This window comes from Phragmites australis, chromosome 19, assembly GCF_958298935.1.
Source record: "Phragmites australis chromosome 19, lpPhrAust1.1, whole genome shotgun sequence".
Lineage (NCBI taxonomy): Eukaryota > Viridiplantae > Streptophyta > Magnoliopsida > Poales > Poaceae > Phragmites > Phragmites australis.
In genome coordinates, this window is record NC_084939.1 from 7,558,866 (window position 1) to 7,583,986 (window position 25,121).

The following is a 25,121-nucleotide window of genomic DNA, read 5'->3' on the forward strand; positions in this document are numbered from 1 at the left end:
AAGGTGTTGGATGGAGTGCTCAATACCAAATGTATTCATAGCTTTATAGTTTAGATAAGCTCATTTATAGAATTATTGGTACGTGAAACTCCTAAATACATACACGTTTACATAAACGCACACAGTTCATGATCTACTATATTTTCCTTCTAGGAGTTATTATTTTTGTCGACTAGATCTAGTGATTTTTACATCGTCATACTAATAAATATTTTAGGGGCATTCATTTTTTTCTACCTTGAGGAAGTAACAATCGTTCAGTTGCCACTTATTCCACATGCATAGATTTAGTACGATCCGTATGTCATCCTCAACAGCAATTATCATATCTTTAGAATGGTAACTAAATAATTATCCTAATATCTAGTGTCCACTTGATAAGCAGATGGGGACCTGGGTTTAGGAGATGCTCGTGTCTAAACCAAAACGTTTTGAAGGGCCTAACAAGTGTTCCCAACAAACATAAGGACGGCCTCGCAAGACTCAAAAAGTGAATGGATTAAAAAACAGTTTAAGTAAGAAAGCTAGGGATCAGTGAACAGTATAGGTCAAAAGAAAGTTTGCAGAGCTATCGAAATCCTTCTCATTGCCTCTTTCCTCCCTGCCTCGCTCTGAAAGATCAATCTTTTCCGCCCATATATACCCACCACCCCATCCAGCGCGGGCGCCGCGACCGATCGGTGACCCGCGCCGCGCACACGCAACGCAAGCACGCGCCTACACTGTTCGCTCCCCGCTTGCTCCGCCGCTCTTCACTGTGCTGCCTCCTCGTCTTCCTCCGATCGTATGTGCCGCTCTCCTGCCTGTCTCATCCCCTTTCTGCTGTGCCCTGCACTTGAATTGCGGCCACAGGCGTCGAGCCATGAATAGCTCGTGCCGCGGGAGTCGAGTGTGCGAGAATCGTGGCTTTCTTGGACATCCTGCTCGATTCCTCGCATGGATGCCATCTTCTTGCAGGATTTTGTCCCGGAATTTTCGTTGTCCCCATGCCGCGTTTATTGACGGTTCCTTGTTTGGGAATAGGGCCGGCGTCATGGACTGGGCATCGGCTTCCGGGGCGACGTCTTGGGGCGTGGTGGCGGACCCCGGTCCGACCATGGTGTCCTTCGCCGGGCCGTCCTCCTTCTCCTCCTCCTCCGCCTCCCCCGCCTCCGCCGAGGTACAGCTCCAAGATTTCGCCGTGAGCCTCGGCCAGCGCACGCAGCCGGCGCCGGCGCCGGCAGGGAGGAGGTCACGCGCGGCGGGCAGCGGCGGCGGCGGCGCGGAGGCTTGCTCCGTCGACGGGTGCCGGTCGGACCTCAGCCGGTGCCGCGAGTACCACCGGCGGCACAAGGTCTGCGAGGCGCACTCCAAGACGCCGGTGGTGGTCGTCGGCGGCCAGGAGCAGCGTTTCTGCCAGCAATGCAGCCGGTAAGCAGCCATCCAATCCTTAAACACGGCCGTTAACTCCTCTGATTATTCAAGAATTCTTGTGCTGATGAGGTCATTAGTTAATAACTGTGTGTGTGCTTGTCCCCCATCTGTTGCTAATTGTGGAACTGGGGGTGATGATTACTTTGGGGCAGATTTAGGGAGAAAATTTTAGGTTTTGTTTGATCTCGAGCTGTCTATCTAAGCAATTGGGCTGGTAATTTGGTGTCATTAAGGATCTGATGGCACGATCAATTATTTAATATCGCCGATGTTATTCGTCGACGATTAAACAATTGGGTTAGTAATTTGGTGGCGTTTAGGGTCTTGTGCCCGATTAGTTTAGTCATGTTGGCACTATTTAAAGAAAGCTGTTGGTGTGGACAACTGACTTGCTTGAGTAGGGTTTGTTTTTTCTATGGGATATTCAGCATCATGCATAATATTTCTTATGATTGATGAAGCGTTGAAATTTCTTCAGCTGCGTGCTCAGTCAGAGCGCATAACCGCACTGAGTTGCAAGTTTTTGCGAACCATCCCTGTTTCTGAGCAACCAAATAGGAAGCTATTTCACGAGGTCTGATCATGAATGGTTAGAGCACATTGCTTATGGGAAAGACTTCAGCATAGAGGTTATTTCATGGGTTATTCGTTGAAGCAAGCGTATCTGAAACTGAAAAATTACGTCATACCTTGGTTTGGTTGATTTATTTTTCCTCCTGTTTCTGAAGGCATACTTTCTTCTCCCTGTTTCCCTGTTACATACTAGACTGTTGCGCTATTAACTGACATGAGGAGCAATGAAAAGTTGAACTGAACTTGGGTGGAATTGTTGGTTTTCTCAGACCATTTGAACCTTTGGTTCTTTTTTAAGTAGGAAAATTGTTTTCTTTTTGAAAAATATACTGAGAGAATCTCGCTGAAAGCAGTACAAAATTGAAGTAAAAGTACAGTATGGATGGACAACGTTGTAGAGACTCAAAGAGTAGTAGTCATTAGCCCTTGACTGCACCATGATTGTCAGTTACACCCAAAAAGGTCCTTGACATCATGCACTGCCTAATTTGACTTGGATCTCAAAGGTAAGTCTCATGAATGTTTTTAAAGCTGACTTATTGGTGAATAAGTAAAAGACTCTTATCATCTGAACGCTATATTATTTCTTAATCTCTAAAGTAATCTGGACCATGGAATGATAAGTGCAATCATGAACTAAAGAGATCTTGCATTTTGAAGTTTGATTCCAAAAATCTGTACCAGCGTTCAGCATTTAGTTTCCATTGAAATTTAACTACATATTGAAGTTGTGTTTTTGATATTTATATTGTTCTTCAAAGAATAAAACTATCAATGCCATTTAGTCAATGGAAATGAAGGATAAACTGTAAGTGGCAATCAGATGGAAATCTGTCATTTTGTTTAACAGCGTAGCAGAATCTTGGTGTTCTCATCCAGTTCACACCTTTGATCCTATAAATGATCATTATCTTATGGATTTTGTTCACTTCATATGTGTATAATCTAACTTGGGGGCGTGTACTCTTAATCTCTTATATTCATTAAATATACGATCCCAGCAGTACATCAATCTCGGAAGTATATTGGAACCAAGTGATCATCTAGGTTGAGTTGATGGTATGTTCCCAAAGATGATAAAGATCAAAGAAGTACTGTCATATCAAGTGAATGATCTGGTTTGTCTGAATAGTCCTGAAAACATGGGTTTTATGTTCCCACATATATGTTGTTATTTTCCTTTCACGGTTTCTGATGCAGAACTTGGCAATTAATTTATAGCAAATATGTTACCAAAAAAGTACACTATTTTGAAAGTTTTTTCTATAATATACATGAATTTTTCAATAAATGTTTCAGTAAATAATTATTGTTCTTTTTTTGTTTCTCTATGCCTATATCGAATTCAGACTCCAAACTTTGTATCATAGTGAATTATTTTTGCATTACTATTCATATTATTTTCATGGCCATTTTATGGTCTTTTTGCGGTGGTATAAATAGATGGACCATAAGGGTGAAACTCACTGGGTATGGCTCGTAATGTACATCATCATATATAAACTTCCTTTGTCAACTGAGAATTGCAAGACTCATGTCCTGAAGTGAAAAGTGAACAAGCCTCTCTGTATTCACACACTTCTGCTGATAAAGATAAGTGAATTCAATCTCAAGGTCATATTCCAGAACAAAATGGTCATCAACATCTTCCATAAAGTTGCATCACAGTGGGTGAGGATTATCCGAATAAACTTAACCATCTCCACCTTTTTGCCTCTTAAGGTGTTTTATGTACTATTTCAATACTTGCTGCTATTTTGTGCCTTTTCAAATATTCGTACCTTTACATTGCCCTACTGTAGGGTGACCAAAACACCTCTGTTCATTTTGATTCAAGGATTAAGAAGATAGTTCCATAATTTTTTCACAAACATGGTTACTAGTCGATGATTGTCTTGTTTTTGGTGGTTCTATGATTGGATCAATTTGTTCTCTACTTTCATTTCCCTTCCTGTGGTTCTTATTTGATCTTTTCATTGTTTAATATAATCTATCAGAGAAACAGCAATATACCCAAAAATGGGTTGCTAAAACACTTCCTTGTCTCGACTAGGATACCTATTTGATCAATTACACTCTGTAGATTTAAAATTTGTTATTTTAACAAGTGTATTGTTATATGTATGGACACTTATGTTGTATTTTTGCCTAACCCTTTATAAATTAGTGAATGGTATGGTTTCATAGATGTACTAGAGGTTCACTAGTGCAAGCACTGAGTACTGCATAGTAGTAGTCCTCCCTATCGATACGTCTTCAAGGTAGATGGATGTGGTGACAAAGAATGGTTGTGCTAGTTTTCAAACAAAAAAGAAAAAGAAAAAAGAATGGTTGTGCTGAATAACCAAATCATAGATGGCTAAATTTATCCATAGGTGCATGCAACGATTATAAATTACCCAATGACTAGCTGCACATCATTATTAATGGGATATCAAATTATCCATAAGTGACATTTTGGGTATCACCAATTCCCAACTATAGAATATACAAAAATCAAATGTGACAACTACCCGACATGATGGTGGCGAAATTTGAGTACGCTGTACTTGAAGCTCAGGTGGTAGCAAATCATGAAAATAGAAGTCATGTAACATTTTGTCCCAAGTAGAGGTGGTCCATGTGGCCCATATGTGTCGGATAGTGAATGATCATTTGAGATAGCAATTTTACCTAAGACTTATTACCTCTCCTTTATCATTGTCGTCGAACACAATGTTTTTATATTGTGACCCACACTCATCAAAAGATGAGAATATCTTCTCTCCGTTCATATAATTTGTACATCTACTATCTAGTACCCAACTTGATCCACCGGAGGAATACTTATAAAACAAATTAAGTCTTGATTTTAGGTACCCAAATTTTCTTAGGTCCTTTCATGTTAGTAACTAGCACATTTGGTACCCATACTCTTCTTTTGGCAACTTCATTAGTGTTGCGAATACCAACATAGTGAGCAACTACTTTACCACGGTGGTTTCTCTTAAACACATAAGAGACATAAAATATAGCTTGAGGATGCTTGATTGGCTCTATTACTTTCTTGACTTGTGTTGCAGGAGCATTTAGTTTGCCACTTTCCTTGACAAACTTTGGACATTTCTTACTATTTACCATAACACGTCCCTTTTCCTTGCCTTCACACTTATCATATCCAAGCCCGTACTTATTCTCAATTCTTTGACCACTAGCGGTCATGTAGAGGGCATCTTTGGATTGATAAGTCTTTATGCATTCATATTTCACCAAGGCATTTAGTCTCTCATTTTCATTCTTTAATGCTTGCATAGATTGAGAGTTAGTAGCGCAAGCATCAATATCAACATTATAGCAACGAGAGCAACTTTGACTAGTGGAAGCATTAGAGGGTAGAGTTGCATCATTAGAAGAGGAAGTGCTATTTCTAAGGGCAACAAATTGTACTTTAAAAGCTTTGTGAATTTCAACTAAACATAAGAATTTCTCTTAAAGTGTGGCATTGCTACACTCTAGACTAGCAATTGAGATATTGATCAAATCAAGATTTTTGGTCAATTTCTCAACTTTCTTATTTTCTTTAGCAAGGAGTTTCTCAAGAGCAAGGTTTCTCTCATTCTCAAGGATGAGCAAGTCTTGCTTCTCAAAACTCTCATTTTAATCAAGGTAGTTTTGTTCAAGCCATTAAATAAGGTATTATCTATATTATTCTCATCGTCACTACCATCACTATCAAGAAGTTTGAGATGTGATGATACCTTGCGCCTTTTTGCCATAAGACAAATGGGAGCGTCGTCGTCGCTCAAGTCACCAAAAAGTGACTTTGTCGGTGGAGTGATGCCGATGGCGATTGTGGCGACACCTTCACTATCAGAGTTGGAGTCAGAGTCGTTGGAGTCCCATTTTTCACCAATGTGAGCTTGACCGGGATACTTCCTCTTGTGCTTCTTGCTCTTGTCCCTCTTCTTCTCATCATTGTCGTTGTTCCCTTTTTTTGGACAATCGGCAATAACATGACTAACCTCACCACACTCATAGCAAGCTCTCTTTGAATTTCTTCTCTTCATGAGACTTCTTGTATTTACTATAGCCACCCTTCTTGAGAAATTTCTTGAACTTCTTCACAAAAAGTGCTTTTTCCTCATCATCATTGCTTTTATCATCACTAGAGCTTGTTTGAGTTTCTTTGCTTGCCTTCAATACAATGGATTTGTTTTTTGAGCTTGAGTTTTACTTGATCGTAAGGAGCATAAGCATAACCTCTGGCAGGATTGATAGATGTAAGCATGATCTCCTCTCAAATGAAATCAAATACACTGAAGGTGTTGGCATTACTATCCATCCATGCCAACAAGTTCCGGGACGTGATCAAAATACTAGATGCATCCCCTCCCTTGGGAGCTAAAGTGACTCGAAACATCCTGTTAAGGTAATGGAAGAATGGTAGCAACCCCTTTGTGTGTCCAAGGTTGACCTCACCCTCGGGCGCATACATGAACTCCATCTCGGATGATGGTAGCTGCTCATCGGAGTGTATGCTTTCCTTCTAGATATCATTTGGACCAAGCCCGGGTAAACGAGCAAACTGATAATAGGTCACACAATACCATGTGCCCTGCGTCATCCAAAGAATAGTCCTTGCCTTATCCTTCTCAAAGTAGATGGTGGAATAGAATTGGGCTATTATCTCACACACCAATTATACTTAAAACCCAAGATCTCCTTAACTCATTTTGCTTCACCAGCTGCAATCACCTCATCAAAAACTAGATTATGTTTTTCTTTCATGGATTTCCAGTCAATCCATTGCATTTGCAAAACTGCGTCTTTTCTTCGAACGATGACCGAAGAGTAAAAGTCTTACTGAAAAAAGTTCCAAAAACGATGGTCATCGGATAACTGCTGATACAAGCGAGGATCCTATTCTCTTTCCTTTTTCACTTCTCCACTCTTTCCGTTGTAATTGATAGCATGTCTTCCATAATCAGTCCAACGGGGAATCTCTAGCCATAGAGGTCCAATTTCCTCCCCCTCCTCTTCTTCCTCACTTTCAGATGCTTTTATTTCAATAGGAGAGGAAGAAGCGGAAGCTTTACTTCGTTGAACTCTCCTTTGCGGCAATTGGTCCTCTCTTGCAACATTAGCAGTTTGAGTCGGGTCACTTTAGCTCCCAAGGGAGCGGATGCATCGAGTTTCTTGACCACGTCTCGAAACTTGTTGGCACGGATGGATAGCAATACCAACACCTTCAATGTGTTTGATTTCATTTGGGAGGAGATCAAGCTTACATCTATCAATCTTGCTAGAGGTTGTACTTATGCTCCTGATGTGATGTACATGATTGAGAAGATGACAAAGAAGAAGGTTGTGAAGGAAGCCTAGCATGAGCTTCCGAGAGTTAAAATTCTCCTTGGTCAGACTTCTAGGGTGGCACCTAGAAGGGGTGCTTCGTGGTCTCAGCCTCCAGCTACATCATCGTCTGCTTAGTCCAATTCATTGTCTTCTCCCATCTGCTCTTTTCTGAAGGCAATATTCAATATTTGTAAGAGCAACTCTGTGAAGATACATAAGCAGTCTCAGCAAATCAACAAGAACACCCAGCAGCTCAAGGAGATTCACCACCACCTGCACATCGAGCTTCCATGTTCTCCGGATGGCTCGGAGATGGAGTGCGAGCCGGAGGTGTTTTATGGACCCGTTTGTGCTCTATGAGGCTGCTCTGGCTGCTACCACTTCCTCTTCTCGCCGTCCTCGCCGTGGAGTTCATGAGGAGTATGAGGAGTCCGAGGAGGAGGTGGAGACCGATGCTGACAACGATGAGAGCGAGTGATCGTCTTTGTTTGCTTCTTTCTCTTTTTGGTGCTTGTTGCCAAAGGGGAAGAAGAAAGCTTAATTCACCGCGCTTGGTGTTGTTGCATGCACATTGTGTTGGCGCTGCCCAGGAGTCGCTTCCTCACCCACACGCACGAGGAAGAAGATGAATAGTAGCACAAGCACACACGGCAATTGCGACGAACGCCCACAGCGACCTACGCCGGGTTTTCTGTTTTTTTCAGCTCGACTCCCAGCAACTGATTACAATGCGACTCTTATAGGCCTGACGACGCAGCGCCCAGGCATCTACTCATGCGATCTTCACGCGCATGTACGCATGCAGCCCCGGCTACTCGGCCTTCTCTCGTTCGTGAGCCTCACATCTCTCCTCTCGGTCCAGCTGTGCGAATACTTGCGCCTCGACTAGCTACGGAATGGACATGGTGGGCGATGCGACACAAGCCTTGGCTATTAAAAGTATGGGCTCGTCGTCGTCGCCCTGTGTAAGGTGGGCCTTAGCCCGCTTCGGCTTGCTGCGGCAATCCTTGGCTCAATAACCAGATTTGCCACAGTTTCGACATTTGTTTTTATCACCTCCTAGGTCGGACGTGATGGCGTTGCTGTCACGCGGTCCGTTGCCACGGCCGCGCCCATAGTTCTTGCCATGACGACGATCGGAGCCACCATTGCCACCGCTACTGGATCCTCCCTCGCCACCGTGCTTCTTCATGCGAGCTAGCCACTCCTCGGTGAGGAGTAGCTTATGCCCGTCATTGCCGCCCGAAGAGCCGAGCTTATACCTCTGCTCTAAGCGCGCAAGCGACCGGTCACCTCCTCGATTGCGATCGTACTTAGATCAAGGAGGGTCTTGATGGAGATGGTGACCTGCTAGAGACGTTTTGGAACGACTTGTAGAAATTTTCGCACCACCTGAAGGGATCGGTGACGTTCTAAGAGGGGGGTGAATTATGACACTTATTTCGGCTCAAAAAATAACATAAGATAAACCTATATCAATTTTTATCTAAATGTGCTCTAGATTTATCTAGTGTGTCTAGTCTACCGATCAAAGCGCTTGTAACCTATCTAAGAAGGTAAATTTGCAAATAAGTAAATGTGGAAACGTAAATAAGGTAAAGAGAGCAAATCGACACAACGATTTTTTTTTTATATCGATGGCATGAATGCCATCACTAGTCCATGTTGCACTGTTCATTGTCCGGTGTATTGTTCAGTGCACTTCTCTTCATCACCGGATCTTTCGGCGTGTTGACATTCTATCTTCAATGATTGTAACCTTCTGTGGTGGAAATACTCAGGTGTGTATCCTCCTTTGAGCACCGGACTATACTGTGACGTCAATTTTTCTGGGACTTCTCCAATTCAGCCAAACTTTTTCCCAGCTTCGGTGGCTTCTTCATGTATTGCATCTATAAGACATACTAACATATATTTTTGACAAACATATTAATCACATTGACTATGTTGTCATTAATCATCAAAATCACAATCATAGTCTAATAGGGCTATTTTCGCTACAATCTTCTCCTTTTGGTGATTGATGACAACAAAAGCAAGTGGCAAATAACAAATGATTCTAAATGTAAAGATCATAAATGAGCACAAAGTCTTACCACATTGCTTGTATGCATGTTTTTACCAATTAGTCATCCTTTGTTGTGGCTCTCTCTTTCTCTATTTTCACTATCTCCCTTGATCGATCTATGCAAGAGCTTCTCTTTTGTCGATCTAGACACCTTATGTTGCTTCTAGCATCTTCTTCTCTCCTTTTGTCAACTTCTGTATTTCTACACCACCTTGTTTGTTGTTACAATCTTCCTTACCTTGCTTCTTGCTTTGGTTGTCCAAATTCTCTCTTTTGTCAACAATCCCTAAAAAGGAGTATATGCACATGTTAAACTCAAATAGAAAAATATTAGAATACATGGGAGAGAGCTTCACAAATCATGATCCAATTGAAAGTATACCAATTGAATATATATCACTACTAATGGATGATACCAATTATAAGGTATGAAAGCACATGGATCACAATTTATGAAACTCACATAATATAGTTTAAACTCCCCCTATATGCATGCATACATATGATGAGAATAAAACATATGCACAACTAAACAATATGTCTAAGATAGAAAGTTTAACCTATATTATGCATGGAGGTTGCTTAAATGAACAAAAGATTTGACAATAATGCAATTAAGCGTTTAAGCATTGTATACTTTCGAGGATATGTTGATTGCTCTATGAGACTACACAAGAAATACATTTTACAACACATATTAGTCTTAAAATCACAACCTATATGATATATTCTCCCTAAATGTATGTATACAGGTGTTGAATATTTGAGATATATGCATTTATTATTGATAACAATAGAGATATCGTACGCATTGGATCATGACATATAAAAGATACCAAATGAAAAACTAGTACCATATAAGGGACATATAACTAATAAACCATGTAGATTACTCATAGGTTAGAGATAAACATAAACAGCCCACCATATGAAAACCTACATTAGGCATGCATTAAAATAAATTGAAATAAGCACTTGGAATCTAGATGAGGTAAATGAGAATAATTTAGAGGTTTTTGCATGCAGCTTATTTGTCTTAAATACCTTTGGATGTGGATTTGAGTATGTGATGATTATACATTGGATTATGACACATAAAAAATATTAAATGAAAAACGAGTATCATGTAAGGACCTACAACTAATAAACCATGTAGGTTGCTCATAGGTTAGAGATAAACGCAAACAGCTACCATATGAAAATCTACACTAGGCATTACAATAAGTTGAAATAAGTACATGCAATTCTAGATGAGGTAAATGAGAATAATTTAGAGGTTTTTGCATGTAGCTCATTTATCTTAAATACCTTTGGATGGGGATTTGGATATATGATAATTATGATCTTCATCAATGCACCATTCTTGTACACTTAGCTTCTTTGCTTAATCTTCACTTCATCTTGTAGCCATACCTTCAAATCCCCATAACCGCTTTAAGCTTCAAGCCTTTTTTTGAAACCTAAATTGATTATGGTCCCTTTATGTTGGTGATGACTTTCTTGGCATCCAAATGTATTGGTTCCACCTCCAATCCTTTTTTCCAACCATGTGTGCAACCATTTAACTATTTTTCTTTTTCTTGAGCTTATAGTGGTTGCTCTTTATCTTGTTCTTGTAGTTGAGCTTGGTGTAGAGGTTAGAGGTCTTGTTGAAGAGATTCCCCATCTTTTTCTTTTTCTTGGTCTCCTTCTTTACTTACTTGCATTAGAAGGATTTGTGGCATTCTTAATTATATTTAAAGCATGTCATGGTTGACCCATTCGTAAGCTTCTTCACCATGGTAGTACGGTTATCTTGAGGAGGTTAGACACATTTTTGCCCTTCAATCTCGCCAAGTCCTGCTTGAGTTTCTCCACTTTTTGCTTAAACTCATCATTCTCTTGTGCAATGAGATTATTAGATGATTCTACAATATTCTCAACACAAATCTCATTGTAAAGGGGTGAGCTAGATAAAGTAATTAAATCATTACAAGAAGTGAAAGTATCTACCTTAGAATTAAAATTAACTAAAGAGATAAATAAAGAGATAGATTGCTTCAAAGGGACTTTAGTTTGAGATTCAATATACTCAAATTTAGACTTAAACTCTTAATGCTTTTTGTTTAGCAAATTGAATTTACATAATAATTGTTCATAATTGAAAACAATAGTAGTATGAATATCATTAAGTGTATTGAATTTCTTAAGCTCTCTAGATTGTTTTTTAAGAGCCATTTGTTGCTCATTGATCAAATCAAGGAGTTAATCATAGAAAGGAGAATTCTCGTCAGATTTACCATCATTTACATCGCTATCCATACCTTTAGCTATAAGACACTTATGAGATGACTTGCGTGATGACGACTTTGAGGAAGAGCTTTTCTTAAAAGAGTGGATGGTGAGGTTTTCATTACTTGAGCTTGATTCTTCATCGTCGCTCACCCATCTTGCTATACTTGCGAATGTCTTGGCTCTTCCTCTTGTCTCACTTTTGTTCATAGTTTTCTTCTAAACCTTCTTGATATGATCAATTATATTGATCAAGTCTTCAATGGAGATAGGATGATCAATTTTAGCATTGATCTTCTTCATGTTCTTCTCTAACTTTGAGAAGAGTTTGGCCATTTTAGGATCAATTTTTTCATCACTTGATGTGCTTTGATCATCTTTTTTATAGCTCTCTTCACCTTGATCACCATCCTCTTCGTTTGAGCTTGACTCTTGCTCTTGTCTCCTTATCCTTACCTTTATGTGTTGGTATTGAGCTTGCTTGTGAGAGCAAGATTCTTGGTGTTGGATGAGGAATAAACTTCCACTCCTATGTTCATTGTCATCTCATGGGCAGTGATCTTGCCGAGCACTTGATTTGAAATCATCTTCTTGATGTTATTGTTGTCGTAGGTAATAGAGACTATCACTTTGTACTTCATAAGAAAAGCATGAATTATTCTTCTCACCACTTAATCATCTTTAATTGGCATCAAACATAACCCATTGATCTCATTGACAAGAATATTCAAACGTGATTATATGTCATTAACATTTTCATTGGGTAGTTGCTTGATGCCATTGAGCTTAATAGCAAGAACATGATAGTTCTCATTGCGCACATCCTTTGTGCCTTCATATATCTCAATGAGACTATTCCAAATACCATGTGCATTGGTGATAGAATAAACACGATCAAATACATCAACATATATAGATGATAAAATGATACTCTTGGCCAATGCATCTAATTGTCTCTCCTTGTTATTGATGCGAGATTTCATCCTTTCCTCGGTGACTCTCCAAACATCCAACCCTCGAGCTTGTAAATAATAAGACATTAGAATTTTCCAAAGTGGAAAATTTATGCTATCAAAAAGTGGAGCACTATGGGAATCCATTCTAACTCCAAACATCACAACTCACTAGACGGTGAAGCCTAACCGATCACAATAAAATTAAGACTCAAATGCCACTTGAATTTACGAAATCTTGTGAAAGGTGTGAAGCTCTAACACAAATTGAAGAGCTAGATGTGAGCTATAACTCTAATATCAATTGAAGAGATCGGTGACGTCCTAAGAAGGGGTGAATTAGGACACTTAGAGCTATTTCAGCTCCAAAAACAATACAAGATAAACTTATATCAATTTCTATTTAAATGTGCTCTAGGTTTATCTAGTGTGTCTATTCTACCGATCAAAGCGTTCTTAACCTATTTAAGAAGGTAAATTTGCAAGTAAGTAAATGCGGAAACATAAATAAGGTAGAGAGAGCAAACTCGACATAAGGATTTTTTTCGTGGTATCGATGGCATTAATACCACCCTAGTCACGTTGGAGCTCTACAAAGGATATGCTTCCGGATGGTACCCGGTCATACCTTTTGAGCCATCAAGTCATAAAGACAAAGTCTCCACCCGGATGTGCCACCAAAGTAAGGTCTCACCACTATCCTCTCTTTTGGTTTCTAGCTGTCTTGATCACTTCGGAGCTTGAGCCACAAAGGTAAGGGTCTTCGCGTCCCTGCACAATCATCTTGTCGCTACTCCATACCAAGTCGGAGGGTTAACAAGTTTGCCGGCGAGTCACCAAGACTCTAAGGTGCCAACATACCAAGAGGTACACTATTGGATCACTACTCGATTCACTCTCTAGGCAGCAATCACCTAGCAATACACTCTACGCCTATAAGCACTAATCACACTCTAATTTTGTACTTAATTGCCTTGGATGATCACTTTGAGAGATAAGCCTATGTGCTTAACTTTAGTTATCTCTGAGTTTGTTTAAAGCATCTACTTTAGTAATTAGAATATGCTTAGTATCTACTTTAGTAGTTAGAATATGCTATGTAGTAGTTAAACTTGTGATGCTTTTCTTCTGTACCAAGTTTGTTTTTGCTATATATGAAACTACAAGCAGCCAGTGTAATCGCTGCCATCAAAAATCAGATTCCAATTTTCCCAATTGTATGTTACCTGGCCGACACACTTTAAGCACTTTGGTAGCTTATATGTCTTCTCAGGTGTATATAAACTTCTTTAGACTCCAGCACACTAAAATAACTAAGTGTAGGGGTATTTATAACCTCAACCTCGCGCACTAGCCGTTAACCCAACGGCTCTGAAAAGTTGTTAATACCGGATGATCCCACAAACTAGCCATTGCAACCCCACTCAAGCCTCTGTGAACACCGGACACTTCGGACTTTCTGGTGAGTATACCTTAGCCATCCGAGCCAGCATCTTCTCTATGTAAATTGCTCTAGTGTATTCTTCGATACACATCACTTTATCACCGGACAATCCGATGTGTTATCCTCAGTCAGTCGAGCCAATGCAACTCTCTCTAGAAAATATGCTTCGGTGTACACATCTTCAGAGCACCGGACCTTCCGGTGAGGTCACTGCATTCTCCCCTTTGTCAACAATACTCCGGTGCTCTCCTCTGGTGTGTTCAAATCAATCATCGGACTATCCAGCGGGGTCTTCTACTTCTTCTTCGTCTGTGCACTGTTTATTGTCCAAGGTATTGTTCGGTGCACTTCTCTTCATCACCGTACCTTCCAGCGTGTTGACCTTCGATCTTCAACAGCTGCAACCTTCTCTGGCGGAAATGCTCCAGTGTGTATCCTCCTCTGAACACCGGACCATCCGGTGAGGTCAAATGCCTCTAGACACAATGCTTCGGCATGTTCAACCATGTGAACACCGGACCATCCGATGAAGTCATTTTTCCTGGATCTTCTCCAATTCAACCAAATTTTTTTCCGGCTTCGGTGGCTTCTTCATGTATTGCATTAATGAGACCTACTAATATATATTTTTGATAAACATGTTAGTTCCATTGACTATATTGTCATTAATCACCAAAATCACAATCATGGTCTAATAGTACCATTTTCGATTGCCTCCCAAAAGCCTTGCGCCTGCAGGTTCACCCGCATCACGAGCACCCACTCGGTGTAGTTCATCTGTGTGAGCGTGGGGTAGGCCACCGAGCCTATTGCCTCCTTGGCGACGCGCTACACGACCATCTCGCGGCCACTGTCGTCACGTTGCCGTGGCCGGCGCGAAGGAGGTGTCGGTGAGCTACGACAGCCTCGATGTGGAGGAGTCCTTGATTGCACGCCTCTAGGAGCACACGACGACATAGCTGCACCTAGATCAACAACGCATGCCCTGATACCAATGTCAGGATCGCTTGCCGATCACCTAGAGCTTCAACTCCGATTTGGCACATGAACACACGCAAAAATATGCACAAACACAAGAGTCTTTTGTGCTGTCCAACTGGGGCAGAGTTTTCTGTATATTACTTCGCTATTTAAACAAAACCAGCTAAAGAAACTGATGGCAGTAAACATGCACTTATTCCACACTATGACCTACACCATGCGTGGGCATTAAGCACCAGATTGATGGCAAGAAACTGGAGAAAAGAAACTGAAAAACGCTTCAACAAATGATTGAAAAAACTGATGCACACTAAAGCAAATTAAACTCCTAGGGGAACGTGCGAGGATTAACTGACACTCCGACATCTCACCTCACTACTTCGATCTAGATGATAATCAATACTTCCAAGCATGACCTCAAAAACATCACACTGGATCCAACTTGCGCAACATGCCATGGCTGCTCACAACTTCACAGTTTATGAAAAAACAATGATCGAATGAAGAAATTATGAAATTGACAAAAGAAGCAATCTGAACCATGATAAATGCCTAAGACGAGCTCAATTTCACAGTTTCCCAAAATTGGCTAGTGTTTCTGTGATGAGTAACAGTGGTAGAATCTCCCACGGTGAAAGAATATGTACTTAAAAGGGTATGGACCTTTACAGTGGGAAAAGGAAAAAAACCGCAAACACTTTATTTAAATCTATTATTGAATGTGTGGGGAATATTTCTATTTTGCGTCTATGGATAACCATGGCAAATTCAAATCTGAAGGAACTCCTCCAACCTTCTATGGTTGGACCTACATTCTAAAATTTTTGTTATTTCTTGTTGTCCAAATACTTCATTCAGCGAACACAATGATTTCCATATAAAATGGAAGTTGCAGAAGTTTCTTTATGTCTTGAATTGCATCAATGAAAGAAACATCCTGTGCTCTTGAGGGACAAATGATATTCCAAGATTCTGAAGCGAAGGGTCTTATCTGCTTGTTGTCAAAGAACACACTGATAAGAGGGAAGATGGAAGTTCTTTCTCCTGCAGTAGTTTGTAGTATTAAGTCTGTCTTGTAGAAGCAGCCAAAAAACACCTTATGGTTATTTTGACAAGAACATTTCCGGAGTCATTTGCAAGGCTTTGGAACTTATAAACGAATATGTGAGGAATGTTGTTTCATATATTTTTTTGGAGGAATGTTTTGTTATAGTAGCAGAACATATATAGCTAGATCTGTTTGTTGCTGTGCTGCATGTGCGTTTTAAAAACTTTCAGAAGAGATTCTACTTACAACAATCATACCGCTGATTAAACCATACAAAGAAGTACTATACTTGTACATGTCATTGCTAGTGTTGTATAATTTTATCGATGTATTTTTTTAGTGGATGTTCATATTCTTTTCATTCTAATAACACTGCTCCCTTCCCAAAAACAAAAGTAACGAGCTGCTCATGAGCCAGACGAGCTGACTCGCTAGCCAAACGAGCCGAGCTGAGCTGGTTTTTCTGCTTATTATATTAAACGAGCCAAACGAGCTGAGCTGACTCGTTATACAGCCCTAGATGAGGTGCTCTGAATTCCAAATGTATTATCATGTGTCTTTTTCATTTGGGAGTTCAACAATCAAAACATCTCACCGAGTTCTTGGAATTGAACATAGACCTGTTCTGAAAGTGGCAAGTGAAAAAGATCCAGGAACTCAGCTGTTGTCAACACCTGTCACCCTGTGGCTTTATCTGACTTAACAAAAGAGAATAACCTATGCACCACTGAACCTCTGCTACATAATCACATTTCCATCATCTATCACTTTTTAGAATTGGCTACAAAAAGTATTTTCGTGTTAAAAAGTCGCAGACAGAACAAGTCAGCGATGTACTTTTCCTATGCCATGGAAAATTTAGTTTTTGTGTTTGTTTCATAAGCTTTGCTGAAATATTTCTGTAAATCCAACATGACAATACTGTGCAAGAAGTGAAATTCTTGTTTGGAGTTAAATTTGCTGTGCCAGTTCAAAACAATTGTCCTGAAGGTGGTTCCTTGTGTTCTACTTTCAGGTTTCACATGCTGTCTGAGTTTGACGAGGGGAAAAGAAGTTGTCGGAAGCGTTTGGACGGCCATAATAGGCGTCGAAGAAAGCCACAGCATGATGTGACGAATCTGGGGAGTTTCTTTCCATACCACCCAGGTTTGTACATTCCAACTTACATAAGTTAGACATCTTGGTAATTTAATTATCCTATTCCTAAGTTTATTTAAGGCGATTTAGATGACATAGTACAATTACAGAATTACTATGTGTAGCTTGTTAGGTGATGGATATCTTTGTTTGGAGTGGTATCAAACTACATCTGTTATAAAGTTTAAGTACTTCCTTCCGAGAACCAGCTTTCTTTTCATTTTCTATCAACAGCACTAATTCTGCTCATTGAAATCCTTGTATAAGCACGTGCTTCAATATATTTGTTCTGGGATGATTAATATACATATTTTGCTGAGCAATCTTTTTATCCAATTTCCATTAGCGAAACAACAAAGTAGATGATAAATATTTGTTTTCTTTTGGCAGTGAATCAATTTGCAATCTATCCACGAACAATTCCAACCGCCTGCCAGAATTCTGACACCATGCACTTGGTCGATCGTCAGCCACCCTTCTCCATCTCATTCTCAGGAGCCTTCAAAGCGCCAAAGCGGTTCCCTTTCATGCAGGACAGCGGTAGCATGCTCAGCTCACCCCGGCCCGGCCATCTTCTGGCTGAAGATAGCAGGCACACTGGACGCAGCGCTTGCAATGGTCTCTCCAGCACGCTGGCACCCGAGTGTGCTCTCTCTCTTCTGTCATCGTCGCTGCATCATCGTCCCTCCCCTGCCAACATCCCCTCCGCAGGCCAAGTGCGGGTCGCTTCATCACACACTGACATTGCTGCTGTGTCGCAAGCCACAACCACTGCATTTGCATCTGGTGGCGACGACCATGTGTTTGATCCTGATGCTGTGTTTGAGGATCCTACACAGGCACTGCCATTCCCTTGGCAGTTGTAGAGTAGGGTGGAAAATGCCTTTTTCTGTGCTGCTGATGAGTGCTCAATTGCTGGTAGAGACAGAATCAGGCTGTTGGTTAGAGCTGTAGACAAGTAGACAGGTCAAGTTCTGTCCCTCTGGATGGTGATGGAGGTGCTGGATATTGTGCCGAATTTTCCGTCCATTGATTGTTTAATTGTGTTCTGTTCATAATTATGGTACATGTTTATGAATATTTTGTAACAAAATAGGTGCATATGTGCAATACTGGAGTTGCAAAGCCTTCCAGGGAGCAGAAGGCCTGGTTTTGCAGGGCCAATGCTGTTAACGATGGGCCTGGTTGAGCCGTGTCTACATTGCTTTGGTCAAACGAAGCCTAGTGACATGGGCTGTTTTGAGATGGGCCTGCCTTGCTTTGGTCCAGAGCTTTTTTATTTTTATATTTTTTAACTTAAAATATTAAATAAATAGATCGCGAGTGGAAGATTTGCGAAAATAGATGTCTATCACTCTCTCATAAAACGATTAGGCTTTTACCGTCCCCTAACACCGCGGCAAAATGTCTGGCTCTGCCACCTTGGAATATAAAAAAAACTCCTTTGGTTCATATGGTATTGCAGTACGTGGAGGGCCCAATAAGTTCAAGTCCCTGACAATGTGGTCACGTCCTGGAAAACGTCGAACTACTGTGGCTATTCGTGCAAACTTCCAACCTTAACCTTGCTGCTGATGAACAATGAACTAGAAAAAGAATTATGCCGATTACGATTGGCACTCTATATTATGTTTGCTTCTACACTTGGATCCGTTATATTTGTACACTTTTCGCTAGCAAGAAATTTCTGCGTTCCAAATGGATCTTTAAGATCATTTCTAACCATATTTCCTTCATTTCGTTCTCTTCTCGATTCATCTCTCCGTTCCTATTCTCTTTATTTTCTCTTATCTTCAACAGCTTCCTTTCAAAGGGATTCGTGAAGGGAAAGAAGAGATAATCTCGTCCTGAATGGAATGACCTTGTGAATCCTTTCATGACGAGAACCGTGAAGGGAAACCGTTAGAACGCTGCAGGGAAAAAAAAATCCTTTCATGTAGGGATTTTGGTCCTAGACGGAAATTCCTTAGAGTTGGTCTAACATGTGCGCTTACGCCGAAGCTTTACAAAGGAAAACCAAAAGGAGGAAAGCGTGGCTCCATACAACCATTGCGAGGAACGCCGACCGATACAAAATGGATCCTCTGCAACAGAGCACAAAGTACGGCAAAATTCCTATGTTCTTCAACGGTTCATGCTTGACAACATGCTTCGGATTAGGTGAAAATGCCAGATTTACTACGCTGGGAAGAAACAGAGACACCAAGTGAGGGGTGACTGGATCTTTTTGGGGCATTATTTTGCGCATTTTGGACCATTGGATCAAGCCTGATCCCCAATAGAGGTTCATCTGTTTTCCTTTTTCCGGCAGTGACGTGTTAAATTGTCATAGCAGAGCATGCGTAGCTCGGCAACAACTCTGAAGGATGCTCAGAATGGACATGCCAACAACTACTGGTCTCCAACCCTTGTCCATCCAAAGAGATGTTCCCCAATTCATTCCATACAAAGTGTGCAATTTTTCGTAGTTCATGAGACCATGATCTCGGCACGCTTGAAGACCGAGTTACCAGCTTATTATACAGCACATTATCTAGCTCAGCATTGGTACCTTGCACATACGTAATTGCAGATTCGACTGCGAAAATGGCTCAAAATAAATATGATTAGCTGAGCTTATGGGTTTAGACCAACGAAAACGTTGCCTGAAACTCATAAGTAACTACCTCAACTTGTCAGGAACCGATAATATAACCGCGTTTACATGAAAAAGGGCTCCGACTTCTGAACAACAAAGTGTGGCAATTCGACTCTGAGTCACCATCACAAGCTGATTAATGTTCAAGTAGCTAGTAGAGCACCTCATGCTAATAAGAGACATGAAAGATTATGACCATCATCACGAGAAGCAGTGTACATAAGACTATTTGAAGAAATAGTAACCGGGGTGGGGCAGATCCACGGGGAGGACGTACCAGGGAGCCCCTAAGTATCTCTTCAATTTTAGGTATGGAAGAAGAAGAGAGGAAGAGTAGGAGGAAGAAGAAGTAGAGCTCCATACTTGTGGCCATGGATCCTAATGAACATAATGATATCACATTGATCCCCCATACTAGTATACCATGCTACCTTCCACCACGGTACCTAAGCTGGCCGGTCAGAGAGGAGGCCGGCCGCCGCTTGTTGACTAGCCGAGGTACATGTGGACGCCAACGGCGAGGAGGAAGATGGCGATGAGGGCGAAGTAGATGACGGCGTGGACAAGGATGGAGAGGCCGCTGGTCTGGAAATTGCCGAACTCGACGATCCGGCCCTTGCCGGGGATCTGGAACAGCAGCCCCGGGGAGAGCAGGATGAACAGCACCAGGCCGATGAACACCGGCGCCCAGTCCGCCATGACCCTTCCCCGCTCTCTCGAGGTGAAGGATCTCCTCACGGCTGCAGGCTATCCTCCACTTTGTGCTCTGCTTGAGCTCCTCCTGATTTCGTTTGGTTTTGGCCTTGGACCAGTGGAGAGAGTGGCGGGAGTGTGAGAGCATATATATCTCAGTCTTTTGGTGAGGGAATAAGTAAATGAGAGGGCAAATAGGATGGTGGGTGCATGAGTGGGTGGGTGGGTGATCCTCTGCGGTTGAGGAGAGGATTGGCAACGGTGTGGGGTTTCGTATATACATTGTTTTGGCTCTCACGTTGTGCAGTTTATTACTCGGAGCGCTAAAAGGCGGTCGTGAGGAAAGGGATACGTGAAATTGGCACCTTCGTGTAGCTATAAACCATCATGGTTGGCCATGTAACTATATAAGGGCGCTTTTTTTCTCCTTTATTGATTTGTGACTGTCGATATGTTTTCTTAGTTTTTCTAGTAACACGTCGATCTACTAGAATGTGACTTGTTAGTGATCGATCTACTAGAATGCGACTTTAGTTGCACGAGCTTTTACAAATGTCACAAGATGCTAGTCATTCGTACCATCAGTTCATCTTCCTCCATGCATATCTGTGGTGATAAATAGGATTTTGTTTACCGATAAATAAAATTTACTAGAGATCATCGGTAAATATGATTTATTAGATGTGCCAAATAAAATTTAAATAAATTTAAATAAAATTCAAATTAAATTCAAAAGAAATACCGATAAACATCACAATTTTTTTCTATTAAGATCCACCGATAGAATCATTAAATCGGATATACTAGGCCAATTTTCTTCTCTGGTGATAGGTTTCTTTGTCCTATCAATTTTCATCAGATATAACAATTCAACGCTTCCAACTTTTCTTTTGAGTAGTCTTACTGATGTGTAACTCGGAGTACTTCCCAAGCTTTCCTAGCACAAATATCATTATCTACTTGATTGTGAGATGTTAGTTGCATGGCTTTCACACGTGGCAGGATGGTACGCATATCATGCATGCTACTTTGTATTTATCTTTTCATGGACAATTACAGGTGATGGGAGCTTGGTGATTTCTTTGTCCTATCAATTTTCATTAGATGTTACAACTCAGCGCCTGTCCTTTTTTTTTTCTCATGAATGGAAATAATAACCTACTCCCTCTAATTACAAATGTAGGTCGTTTTAGATTTGTGCACAGAAATTAAGAAAGTAGATTAAATGATCATATTGCCTTTTATTTATTCTGCATTGGAAAAGATAACTCATTAATTTGTGAGAGTGATAGCATTTATTAAACAAGGGTAAGAAGGAAACAAAAGAGAAAAAAGTACATAAAAGTTCAAAAATAACTTATATTTTGAGAATAATTGAGAAGACTAAAACGACTTGCATTTACAATCAAAGTAAGTAATATATAGACACACCACTATTTACTTGCCTAAGACTGGCTTGGTGTGACGCCATTGGCAGGCCACTATCTACTCCTACCTAAGTAGTCCATTGCTTATACGTGCACAAGCATATGTTTTGTTTTGTAAAACATAATTTCTCAGCTGTAGATTATTTTTGTGCCATCCGACCTTGTTATACTTATAATACGAGAAAGCTTTAAATATAAATAGCTATAAAGGGCGGACAACATATACGAAAGCCCACTTTCTATCGGACATGTAGAACCACGCAAGCACTTGTAAATAGCACGCAAGCACTTGTTAATAGCGCGGGCATGGTGCCCCTCCGATTGAAGGGATATGGGGCTGACGGTCAACCGCATAACAGCGGATCCTACCGGCAGTCGCAGGTTCATCATAACTTATACGTCAGCATAGCCACGATGATAGAGCCATCCAAAACATCCCACCACACTTGACAAGCCATGACTGAAGGTCCACGTTACATGGGAGACCGATAGGCACATCAGCAAATTCGGAGAGGCACGACAACCAGCTTACGAAGATCACACGAAAACAGCCCAAACGACAACCCAATGGTCCATGCACATCAACCAAGTTGTAGAAGATCGGAACCAGGTGAGGTAGAGAGAGAAAGTGAGAGTGGGTAGATGGAATCAAAGGCAGTTGAGGAGTGAGAGAGATCCCAAACCCTGCCATATGGTCACCATCCTCCCTGCAAGCCCTTTTACACGCTTGTGACTTGGGTCCTCGTCCTCACGCCTTGTCCTCTAGCCGTTGGGGAGGCCGTGGAATAAAGGGCTTAGAAAGAGGGACGCCCATGGTGGTCTGCATGCATGCGTGGTGGGGGTGGTTGCCATGTCCGTTTCTAGATCTGAGTCAGACGATGCAGGAGGGCACTGTAGGGCTTGAGTGCCTGCAACGTACGGTTTGTTGGGGGAGGACCTTGACCCAGTGTGTTTGGGCACATATTGGACAAGTTGCCTTCCTTTCTTGATTGGCTTATGGACGCACTTAGACTATTTTAAGGGATTCTGGTCCCGGATCAAATTTTTTTTATAAAGATATATTTTTTCTTTCAACGCTTCAACGGTTTTTTTTTATAATTTTTATCACGAAGGGATTCTAAGGTTATTCCTTTCAGAATGAGATTACCTTTCTTTACCTTTCACGAATTCTTTCGAAGGAAAACTGTTGGAGATGAAAGAAAATAAAGAAAATAAGAATGAGAAGGAGAATAAAAAGAGAATGAAATGAAAAAAATATAATTAGAAATGGTCTTATGGTTGCATATATACAAGGCGGATGAGACATTGTTGCGTGGGGTTTGTATGTGGCGCCACTGCAAGTTGCCCCAGGAGTGCATCTAGAAAAGTAAATCTTGAAAAGAAGTTATATATATTATATATGGAGTAATGTATAGCTTCGAGCACGTGGTATTTGATTTGAAAAGAGTACGTCTTAGAGGTAGTAGAATTTTTAGGCATCTCCCAAGGACCGTAATAAAGCTCATGTTGAGATGCCAATTGGTATCATACTAGCAATATAAGCTAGCTTATACTGTTAAGAGTACCGTGGATCTAATAAACATGGGAGGTGTGTGTTCTCCACTTTTAATTTTAGCATAATGATGGTAAATGAATACTATCTCGTGACTTTGCTTGCATTAACATTCCACCACCTCATCTTTCTTTGGCAAAAGTTAGAAGAGAGGATTTAGCATATTTTTAAATGTTTCTTAATCTTCAGATGTCTAAAATCGCACGAGATTCTAGACTACGTTCAAATTCTACCAGGGCCAACAGAGAGATTAGGGTTTGGTGTTCCACCGGTGAGCTTTTTTTATGACAATTTGTACCCTGTGGTCTTAGAGGGAGGTCAGTGGGTGATAAACCGGCCCGACAGAGGAGACAGGCGTGGAGGCAGAGCAGTGAGAGGTGGTGGGGGCATCACGGGCTAGAAGATGAACATGCGGTGGGTATATGCCGAGACAGGGGAGCTAAAAAATGAAGTAGTTAGTACGGTGGGGGACGAGCTAGAGGTGAAGGCATGCAAGCGGTGCAAGGGAGCAAGTGCGCTAGATGCCATCCAATGACTCATAGCCGTTGCCTGAACAAAGAGAAGAAAACATACGGTTGAAAATTAGCAACTCATATTTCTAACTCCGGGATCGGTTCAGGATTTCTTAAGTTATCTAGTTTCCAGGCTTGCACTCGGGAAGAAGAATCATATCGATTAAACACTATTGATCTTCACCTCTCTGTTTTCCTCGAGCTGTTAAATGTCCTCACCTCCCTGACTTTCTCGAGCTGTTAAATGTTATATGGGTCTCCCAGATCTTAAACGTTTCCTTTTCCTTGAAGCAACTTAACACTGTTCATGTAAGAAGACACCATCAAAATATTTTGAGCACATTTGGCAGATGCTGGCCTGCCGCACCACAGTATGGGAGGAGAAAGGGTGAAGCGAAATCTGATAACATGCTAGCCAAATCAATTGCATGGGTGAAAAAAAATATCCAACGAGAATTATGTTTTATTTTCAACACAGTTTTTATGTTAAAGACGTACGGTTCGGTTAGTGATGCGTGTAGAAGAGAATATAATTAAAGAAATAATTATATTAGTACTATATTTTACTTTTCAGAAACCTCTTGTCCAAGAAGTCTTGCATGGTTGTGGTATAACAGTCACAATCAACCTCTCAATTTCAACAGAAAGTAAATATAGTTGTTGGGGATGATCTCCGCCCTCTTCGGAGGGTACTTTGAAGTCTACTGGAAAGATCGCATGCTTGTCATTGCAATTTCGTTTCAGGGACCTCATCTGAAGGTTGCGAAGATTGCGAAGCTCCATCAGTCGAAGGGTGTAGGCGTGCCCGCAGTCTCGATTTCCCGTGCTGGCGAAGACAGAGGCGAGTCTTCGACTGAAGGCTGAAGTCCGTGCTAGCGGTCCTGATTGACCGCGGCGGGCGAAGGTAGAAGCCGACCTTCGCTCGGAAGCCGAAGGCCATCGGACGGATGACGGAATGGAGAAGACTTCGGCGGATCTTCGGAGACGAAGATCACGACTGGATAGTAGGGCCCGCTTTGGTCATCTGGGGCAGAGCTGTAATTATGTAAATATGCTCACTTGTACCATAATGCCCCCGAA

The 25,121-nt window shown here is 41.2% G+C and overlaps 2 protein-coding genes across 2 annotated transcripts; one reads left to right on the plus strand and one right to left on the minus strand.

Moving 5' to 3' along the window:
- Positions 1–636: 636 nt before the first annotated feature.
- Positions 637–18,432, plus strand: LOC133900633 (putative squamosa promoter-binding-like protein 19). The gene is made up of 4 exons (XM_062341828.1): positions 637–784; positions 1,024–1,410; positions 17,098–17,228; positions 17,610–18,432. The coding sequence occupies exons 2-4, from the start codon at positions 1,034–1,036 to the stop codon at positions 18,083–18,085; spliced, it is 984 nt and encodes a 327-aa protein (XP_062197812.1). The 5' UTR covers positions 637–784; positions 1,024–1,033; the 3' UTR covers positions 18,086–18,432.
- A 1,592-nt stretch (positions 18,433–20,024) lies between these two features.
- LOC133900501 (uncharacterized) lies at positions 20,025–20,697 on the minus strand. The gene has a single exon (XM_062341660.1). It carries the CDS (start codon positions 20,554–20,556, stop codon positions 20,347–20,349), a length of 210 nt encoding a protein of 69 aa, XP_062197644.1. The 5' UTR covers positions 20,557–20,697; the 3' UTR covers positions 20,025–20,346.
- Positions 20,698–25,121: the final 4,424 nt, after the last annotated feature.